An 8858-nucleotide genomic window follows, 5' to 3' on the forward strand; every position below is an offset into this window, starting at 1 on the left:
AAACTGAAGCCGGACTTTTCATCAGGTTAAAGGTTTAATATAACATGAATGACATTCCCATCAGCTGTTTAGTGCTAATTAAGAACGTCAACATGTCGGCATCGTCAACTCTTCAGTGCTGACGCAACAGAAGACTGTGAAATGTTTAAACCACAGACTGGATGTGTTGACACATCCTTCATAGTTTGTTTTACTCTTTAAAATGAGTAAATAACTTGATATTTAACGTGTGTGTGGTGTGAAAATATCAAAACATGATGTAGTAAATTGGTCAAACAAGCAAGACACAGTGAAATATGTTTTGATATGATTTTTTTAAATCAACAGTCCATTCTTTTACAGTCACACAGTCAATCAAATCCAGGCTTATTCTCAAACACACACACCGTTATAATACAACTCTGATAAGCTTTAGAAAGATGGCACCGTCACATGGGAAGGGGAAATGATTCAGGGGGTGTTTTCATAGGTCATTTAACAAAAATATTTCCTTTAATGAAGATAGATTCTTTCTTTTCTTTTCTTTTTTTTTTTACATATACTATAATGATAGAATAAAATTTTGTCTCTGAAAACTGCAGGTTTCATGTTTGGAGAGTGCCATGTTGAAAGTGTTGCATAGTCGAGGGGACAGAAACAAAAGGGATAGAGGGGATCTTAATTTAAAATGACACACGAGGGGGTAAAAAGCTTGTTGTTTAATGTGTGCAGGGTAAAAATCCTCTTTTTTTTAATACTTTTATGTGATTGTTTTGGCTCTGAACAGTCAAACGCTTAAAAAAAAAAAAAAGAGATGAGTCAACAAGCTCGACCTGCCACCTTGTGTACTCGGGCACGCGAGTGTAAAGTCCTGACTGCAAGCGTTAGTAACATATAGTCCATCTTTGTGCAAATGCAACACAATAGAACAAGACCCACAGCAATCACATGTGATAATAATCTCCCAAGCAGTTGAATGAACACGGAGGGGAAAAGCTCGTTTTGTGTGTTTAAAAGTGCCACTCTGCGTCGTTTAGAGTAAAATAACTAAATATCCTCTCTTGGCAGGCGAACAAAGAACCAGCTTAGCTTTAAAAAGAAAAGAAAAAATACTGTCGTTCTAGCTCATGGGCTGATTAAAGCTCCAATTCATCAAGAACCCACACTTCTCTCTTGCTTTTTCTTCCTTGGCGGTTTTCTTCTTTTAGAGATTGCGTCTATGAGAGCAGACTCCTCCGAGGAATCCTCGTCCAGCGGCGGTTTAAATGTGTTTCTGTCGCTCACTTGGCATCGGCGAGGGACGTTTCTAGTCGCAAAACAAGAAGGGGAATTCCCAACTCAGCTTATAAAGTGTCTCGAGATGCAGCGCCAAGCGTTTTAAAAACCAGACGTTGAAACGAATAAAGAAAGGGGGCACACTATACGAGCCGCACCCAGTCTCCGCTGCCGCTTCCAGCCAGGGAGCACAACTGCACTTCCTTCCTTTCCTTCTCCTCATCTCATCCATACATTCATTTGTCCGATATCCCGTCCACTGGTCCATCCGCTGTCCGTCCACTTATTGGGAACGTGTAAGAGTTTGCACTTCTCGTTCTCCTCTTCCTCGTCAGTAGCAGCTGCAGACCTCTGCTTTGCCTCAAGTCTCTGTCCATCAAAAAAAGATCCACGATGCCGGCCGGGGTCACCGGAACTCATAGATGGCTGCACTGTGCTCGGGGACGTGGGTGAGGTTTAGAGACTGGTACCTGCAGCGTAACAACACAGTACGTGTTAGAGGTACATATGTTAGAAATGAAGACAAAGTAAAAAAGGTGTACAGGTCAACCTGTGCATCACACATCATCAAAGGCTCCCTCTCTCATGAAGCATCAATCTGAGATTAGCATGCACACGATGTGGCGGCATGTTTTCGGGGCTTTTACGCTGCACGTCTGTGAAAACAGTCAACTACGTTCAGCAATTACCTCCTTATATATTAGTTATCATTATTCCCCCACTGGAGTCAAACTGCCTTCACATGCAGGACATGCATGTGAAGGCAGAATCATGTCATCTTTTTGAACTCAAACATCGTTCCCTGTTTCTGTAACCTGATCAGACCCGGTGAGAACAATATCAGGAACCTATTTGTTGTTTTAAAAAGTGCCTAAATAAATTCCCTCGACTCTTCTGAGACACAACTGCAGTCAGTAACCGCAGAATGAGAGGGTTTTACTCTTTTTGTGTTATTATTATTATGCTTGAGGAACAAAAAGGTCAGTCTGGACTCATATCCAGCCTTTTCTTCACGTGTGGTTTGCAGGGTTTCACACTAGAGGTGGTAAAAAGGCAGCAAAGAGCACCGAGGCGATCCTATAAACAAGCTATTTATAAGTCCATAACAACATTCACATTGGAGTTAATACTGTTTGCAGTCCGCGCAATAATGCCGACGTCGCAAGTATGACATAAGCGCTGGCTGTTAGTCATTTTCCACATTTGAAAAACAACATAAAAGAAAAAAAGAGGAACTCTACGATCAGAGAGGGAAAAGAAAACGGCTTCCAAGTATTTGGTCCGAGAAGGGAATAAAAAACCGGATTGGAAAGAAATCAGACGGCTTTTGTAACAATGCCCACAACATTATGTGAAACGGGAGTCGAAAGTAAGGCCAAAGAATGTCAAATGAAAACGAGAGTACAAGCAGGCCTCAGTTTGTTTATAGGCCGGCAGTACGGCCGTATGAATCCAATGCAACCAACAGAGTAAGATTGTTCTGCTTCATCCATATAAAGGTTACACACAGTCTAACAGAATCATCTGCACAAGGGGGAATTCAGAATTAAGGGCATCTCGACAGAAGCTGCTGAAAGCTGGACATTCTGCACGTTAAGGACTTTCCCCACACAGGTTTCCCAAAACCATAAAATGACTCCACTTCACAGTAACTAGTGTTTTGTTGCGTTACCATTCGGAGCTCCTGTGGTAGTAGTAGCCCTCGATAGTTGCTGTGGATTTCTGGAAGCATATGTAGTAGAATCCAGCAAAAGAAGCTCCACTGATGTCTTTTATTGTGTGGTCAGGGACCAGGAACTGCTCCTGTGGGGTCGAGGACAGGGTGAGAAATAGCAGCAGCTGCGGTTCAGATGTTACTTACTTCAACACATGGTCAGGCTCAATTTAGGCTGGACCTTACCTTCCACCTCATGAAAATAAAGTCAGAGTTCTTCAGATCCTCATAGTCAAAATCATCCGAGTTGAATGTCTTTGCATACTGGTAGAAGGCCTGGAACTTGCCCTTGACACAAAAAGTAAAAAAAAGAGGGTCATGTATATACATCATCAGCCTTAAGATACGCTCTTATTTTGAAAATCTTTAATAAATATTTGCTCTTAAACACGAGACATTTGACCCTTTAAAGCGCCGAACAGGGGGTCTATTTTTATGGTTTAATTAAAAAGGATAGATTGTTTATTATTTAAATGTCTGGAAGTCAATTAAATGTGTCCAGAGAATATAGTATTGTGATGAAACTGGTGATTTACACCCTTATTTATGAATGAACAAGCTTTCACCTTACCCAGTGCTTACGATCCACATCCTCATCCGCATCCCATTTCCGGGTGAGAAACGGCCGCTTCCTGCTGATGATCTCTCCGGCGAAGAACGTGGTCAGAGTTGGGTATTCCTGTGAGAGTGAAAGAATGTCACACTCATTGCTAAAAAAAGGAAAGTCTGTCAGTTCAATGTTTTCATCCCAAAACAAAATCACAGGGTAGAAAGTGACTTCTAAATGACATATATTCATATTCACTGTTCATCAATGTGGGATTTATAGGATACTGTAAACTATGAAATACCTTCATGCACAGTGGAATCTGTAGTAACCTAACATGACACCCTCTAAAACACAAACAAGAAAGCAAGAGCTAGACTGTACCAGGCTCTTGAACAGGACACACACAATGATGGTGGCCAGAACCAGTTTAAATCATTTATGTTTGGGAATTACTCCTCTCACCTCAGTCAGTCCTTTTATCTTTAGGTAGCCACACAAGTAGGAATCCTCCATGGTGACATGCTTAAAAGGAAAACACAATAAACAACTGAGAATATGGACATTTAACTTCATATATTGCATCGTGTAGTTTCTTCTATATTAAAGTGGCAATGCTGTGATATGATTTTAGGACATTACCAACATCCTCTCACACAAAACAGCCATTAACGAGCAGATTTGTAAGGTGTTTTTGCTGATAACATTAAATAAAATGTGTCATCATGGTTGAAAATGGTTGCTAGTAAACAGTCGCAGGCATTGCTACATGCACAGCTAGCTAAGCGAGTTACTCAACCACAGGCCAGGGCTCATTGATTTTCCAGCTGTCAATCATCACACCGCCCGTTTGACAGATCACCAAATGCCCCTGACAGCTGGCCTAAATAGTAAAATCTCCTCGTCAAAGCCTCACCTGCAAAACAACTTCCACGTCGTAAGAGTTCCCTTTGCTCTTCTGGTGGCCCCTGAACTTGGAGCCGCTGTACAGCAGCGAGGTGACAACACCGGGCTGCTGGGTGTTTATCGGTGGCGGTGGGATAAGCGAGGCCGAGGATGCGAAGGCCGCGGCGGGGGAGTCGCTGAGGTATCCAGCGGGGACAGGCATGGCTCCCGCTTCGCTGGCTGGGCACCGACCGCGGTCAATTGCCGTCTTAGCGATGGACTCCGTCGGTGTCTACGAAGAGGTGGGAGAGGACTGAAGATGTCCACCAACATTCAAATCCCCTCCGATTCCTCCACAGTTTCGTTTACCAGGCGCCAAGCTTCCAGAAAAGTAAGTGGACTTCGACGCGGCGCCGTAGGCATCAGAATCCGCCCTTCTCATTGGCCAAATGAGTTCACCTTGCTAACATCCTCGACGCTCATTGGTTCGCCTTGCGGAAGGCTTTATGGGAATATGTGAGTGTAGTTTGTTCGTGAACTGTTACGAGGCATAGAAGCACTTATAAAACTACATTTCCCAACTATAAAGCCTTTTTTCGATATTTCAAGCACAGAAGGTCACACGCTTGCTTTTGAACGAAGTAGCTGCTATGTGAAAGCGGAGGAAGAAATAGTAAATAGAGACAAACCTTTTATACAGTAAGGCAGTACAGTATGAACAAGAATTGAGGCTAATACAAAACACATTTACTTTTTTTTTTAAATGTGGCAATTTAATTAACGAACTGAGGTCGGAATCGGGTAGTAGCCTAGCCTGTCAGCTAGCTTGTCTTAAAACATTACATCTTAACATAACTGCTGCTATGTTTAGGAGCCTTGTTAAACTTCGTTGTCCGTTTGGAAATATCCTCTCTCCCAATAAAGTGTGCACAAGTCAGCACCTTCGGTTTGCTGTGAAATACTCCTCAGCCACAGAAGGTAAGATACACTCATCAATGTGGGTAAAAGCACTGCTGCATTAATACATTTTATAACTTAACCTAGTCGTGCAAGTGTTGACTGATGTGATGATTTCTGCTGTTTACAGAAAGAAAAAGATTTTATCAAGATGTCAGTATATCCCAAGGTGAAGGTAAGTGTCAAACACCCCCAGTAATGGGTCGAGTGGTAGTTCTGTGATTGAGGATACTAAATCCTAAATTGTTGAACAAAGTGCTCTCCACTGTGCAATGTGTCTCTCCTAGCTTTCTTTGTTAGTAATACAACCACATTAAAAGTGTTTCATATGAAGATAAAAGGTGATGTAGTTGCTCTTCTCCATATCTGTGTCATTCTCCTGCTTAATTATTTTTTTTCTAATTTTCATTTAGGTGGTTTATATGAGATAAACTTAGACAGAAAGAAACTGAAAACTCCTGGAGGGAAGCTGTTCACGGCGCCAAATGAAGCCCTGGCCATCGGCGTGGCAACCGAGTGGGATGCTCAAAAGGACACACTCAAGTACTACTCGATGCACCTGGTAAGACCTTTGACCGGGAACTAGAGGGGGTTTAAAGTGTCTTATCCTTGGGGTCAGGCCCAATTAGTTGTTTTTACCCATGAAGCTCCTGCTATGATTTCCTGCCACTAGTAACATATGTTCAATTAAAAAAGTAACAGACTGAAAGAGTAATGTTTGCACACTCTTCCTGCAGACGACACTGTGCAACACAGCTCTGGACAATCCCACCGGACGTAACGAGAAGCAAATGATCAGTGCTGCTCTGAAGTTCCTGGATACTGATACTATCTGGTATGAAATTAGTTGTCATTTTATCCTGAACTTGATTGCTGCAGATGACATGATGTCCTGCATTGGGACAAGCTTGTTGACGTTGGTTATTTGCAGAGATGATTTGGTGTTTTTTGTTGTTAAAAGTGAGTTAGTTGTGGCTTTAAATGTTTATGGTGTTGATGTTCTGTGCAGTTACAGAGTAGATGAGCCCCACAGTTTGGTCGAGCTACAGAAGAATGAGTGGGACCCTGTGCTGCACTGGATTGAAGACAGGTAACGGAAGCATCATGTCTGCTGACATTAAAGCTGCCCCCCTCCATATAGTTAATTATGCTATTATAATGAACTCTGTTCTAATTGTCTTTTATCTCCCTCTCAATTGCAGATATAATGTCACTATTGGCTCCTCGTCCAGTATTTTGGGCCCTGAGATCCCAAAGGCAACTAAAGACACATTTCGGCAACACCTGAATTCTTACAACTTCTGGTCCCTGACAGGTAAAACATCTCCGGACTGATCCAAGATCATTTTTTCAAGATTGCATATTTTTGTAGGCCAATCTAGAAGATAGCGTCGCCCTCTGCAAAAAGCCAGTGGGATTTTCTTTTCCATTGGATTATTGCAGAAAGTAAACTCTGAGGCAAACCGCAGTTTATGATACTTAAGTGTTTTGGCAAGATGATCTTCACAAATGAATACCACTTGATTTTTTTAAGCGTAAATGCAATCGGCACAAATAGGAAAGCATCTCCTGACCTCAACGTCACCGCCACTAAGCTTCCAACTTGTCATTTGATTTCACGACGATCAAACAAAACTACACTTGGAAAATACTACAAATTGATTAATCTACAAGTCGGAACGTGTGAGTTAAAGTAGTTTGCATGAGTATAAACACAACAAGTCTGACAACCATTGACCATTTGAGTTGAGGGAACATGTTCACTCATTTTCAGGTTTTAGGACTCATTCCTGCAGCACTCTTATTATCTGCTCTTTTGAAACGGGGCCTTAGTTTCGATAATTTACCTGAAGTTCTAAATATTATCATATAAATGTTTTTGTTTCTGTTGTGAGGTAATTGTAAATAAGAGGTAATGAGCTTCAACAGTAGAATAGAGCTATACAATAATATGGTTTCTCCTGTGCAGGTCTTGAGTTTGTCATCACCCAGCTGAAGTCTGTTGTTCTGGCGATTGGGATGATTGACAGACATCTCAGTGTGGAACAGGCTGTGCTGCTCTCCAGACTGGAGGAGGAATACCAGGTAGGAGGGTAGCAGAGTACTTCTTTTAGTTGGCATCATTCAGCATATTTCTTTCCTATGATGACCATAAACAAATGAGACCTTCAAGTTGCTTGGTGGCCTCTATCCTGTTATGGTTAGTTTTTATCATTACCACATTTGCCCAATGTCCTGGCACTTCTCTCTGTCCAATGTTTGCCTTGGCTTTATTGAAAAGCAAAAAAAAACATGTTGGAAGTTATTGCAAGAAACTCAAACGGTTTGCTTTATTACTCTGTAAAAACAGCGCCCTCTTCTGTTTTCTTCATGTTCCCCTTGAGCCCGAAGCTGGTAGCAGTTTTTTCACAAACAAACACACATGTTGACCTGCTGCTCTTCTGCAGACAGTCTCATTATTTTCTGTTTATTCCTCTGACATGCTTTTCTCTCCTGCACAGATTCAGCACTGGGGAAACGTGGAGTGGGTCCACGACTACGACATGTACGAGCTGAGGGCACGAACTGCTGCTGGAGCTCTTTTTGTTCACCTCTCATCTGAGAGTTCAACTGTCAAACGCAAACTTATGCAGGACTGAGAAGGACGAGCTCAAACCTAAAACTCTGAGCACACATCGACTGTGCCCTCAAACTGTGAACGCCTCAGTTTATCCATGCTTCTATATCCATTCAGACAAACACACACATCCCGTTTGTTCTGTTTAGCCGTGGCAGCTGCTATGTCTGTGATCTGTTAGTCATCCCTCTCCAGCGAAAAACATTGGCTCTCTTTTTGCAGTGTTTATATGTAGGCAGCTGCCAAGTGTGCCACCCCTCACCGAGTTCCAGCCGGTTTTCAGTCATCCGTGACATTTTGGACGGTGCTCATGGTTTGAACAGTTTAGTGACTAATGTTGTTGTCTGTTTTGTGGTGGAATGTTAACTCCATGTCTGCTTTCTCTGTGTGCCACATTTGAATACTGCAAAGTGCATATGCTATGGTACTGTTACACTTCAGGAGGTGCTATAGGTGAAACGTACTGCATTCAAATGGTCTGTAATTAAGATTGTCATCATTCATGTTATATGTATTTTGGCAATTTTAGTGTTTTTACTAATGAGGTGAAAGAGTGAATGCTGTGCACAGAAAGCTTATTCATCAGTATCATCTTCACTGAACAAACTGTTTGTGCATTTTAGTGGAAAGGTACACTGTCTGCATCCTCATCCAGTAGTCATGTACAAAGAATTATTTTGTTTCTTTTACAGTTTAAATTATAATAACGACTCAAGTTTGTTCCCACCTATTGTAAGCAAAATGTCAGTAAACTGTATTGTGAATTAAAACCCAAACTGCGCTAAAGACATGTGCATCATTTGTCGGAATCATCTCGTATCAGGAGTGCTACAGTCATAAAATATCGATTTGATTGTTGCTGCAACCTTTTAGTGCCTTTTTAT

The 8858-nt window shown here is 41.8% G+C and overlaps 2 protein-coding genes across 2 annotated transcripts; one reads left to right on the forward strand and one right to left on the reverse strand.

Moving 5' to 3' along the window:
• Positions 1-297: 297 nt before the first annotated feature.
• LOC115025106 (glucose-induced degradation protein 4 homolog) lies at positions 298-4863 on the reverse strand. Its single transcript, XM_029457165.1, has 6 exons — positions 4432-4863; positions 3981-4040; positions 3540-3647; positions 3155-3256; positions 2927-3057; positions 298-1724 (listed from the first exon to the last, which is right to left on the reverse strand). The coding sequence occupies exons 1-6, from the start codon at positions 4621-4623 to the stop codon at positions 1661-1663; spliced, it is 657 nt and encodes a 218-aa protein (XP_029313025.1). The 5' UTR covers positions 4624-4863; the 3' UTR covers positions 298-1660.
• Positions 4864-4983: 120 nt separating this feature from the next.
• On the forward strand, positions 4984-8760 carry atpaf2 (ATP synthase mitochondrial F1 complex assembly factor 2). Its single transcript, XM_029457164.1, has 8 exons — positions 4984-5378; positions 5488-5532; positions 5771-5919; positions 6095-6192; positions 6367-6447; positions 6560-6672; positions 7327-7442; positions 7859-8760. The coding sequence occupies exons 1-8, from the start codon at positions 5264-5266 to the stop codon at positions 7994-7996; spliced, it is 855 nt and encodes a 284-aa protein (XP_029313024.1). The 5' UTR covers positions 4984-5263; the 3' UTR covers positions 7997-8760.
• The last annotated feature ends 98 nt before the right edge of the window (positions 8761-8858 follow it).

The sequence above is a fragment of the Cottoperca gobio genome, chromosome 19, assembly GCF_900634415.1.
Source record: "Cottoperca gobio chromosome 19, fCotGob3.1, whole genome shotgun sequence".
Taxonomy (NCBI): domain Eukaryota; kingdom Metazoa; phylum Chordata; class Actinopteri; order Perciformes; family Bovichtidae; genus Cottoperca; species Cottoperca gobio.

Coding starts and splice junctions, on each gene's coding strand:
- LOC115025106 (XM_029457165.1), bottom strand. CDS start 4,623: ATGCCTGTCCCCGCTGGATACCTCAGCGACTCCCCCGCCGCGGCCTTC. Junction 3,058..3,154: donor TTATTTTCATGAGGTGGAAG/GTAAGGTCCAGC, acceptor TCGACCCCACAG/GAGCAGTTCCTGGTCCCTGA. Junction 1,725..2,926: donor TACCACAGGAGCTCCGAATG/GTAACGCAACAA, acceptor GTTACGCTGCAG/GTACCAGTCTCTAAACCTCA.
- atpaf2 (XM_029457164.1), top strand. CDS start 5,264: ATGTTTAGGAGCCTTGTTAAACTTCGTTGTCCGTTTGGAAATATCCTC. Junction 5,379..5,487: donor ATACTCCTCAGCCACAGAAG/GTAAGATACACT, acceptor TGCTGTTTACAG/AAAGAAAAAGATTTTATCAA. Junction 7,443..7,858: donor GACTGGAGGAGGAATACCAG/GTAGGAGGGTAG, acceptor TCTCCTGCACAG/ATTCAGCACTGGGGAAACGT.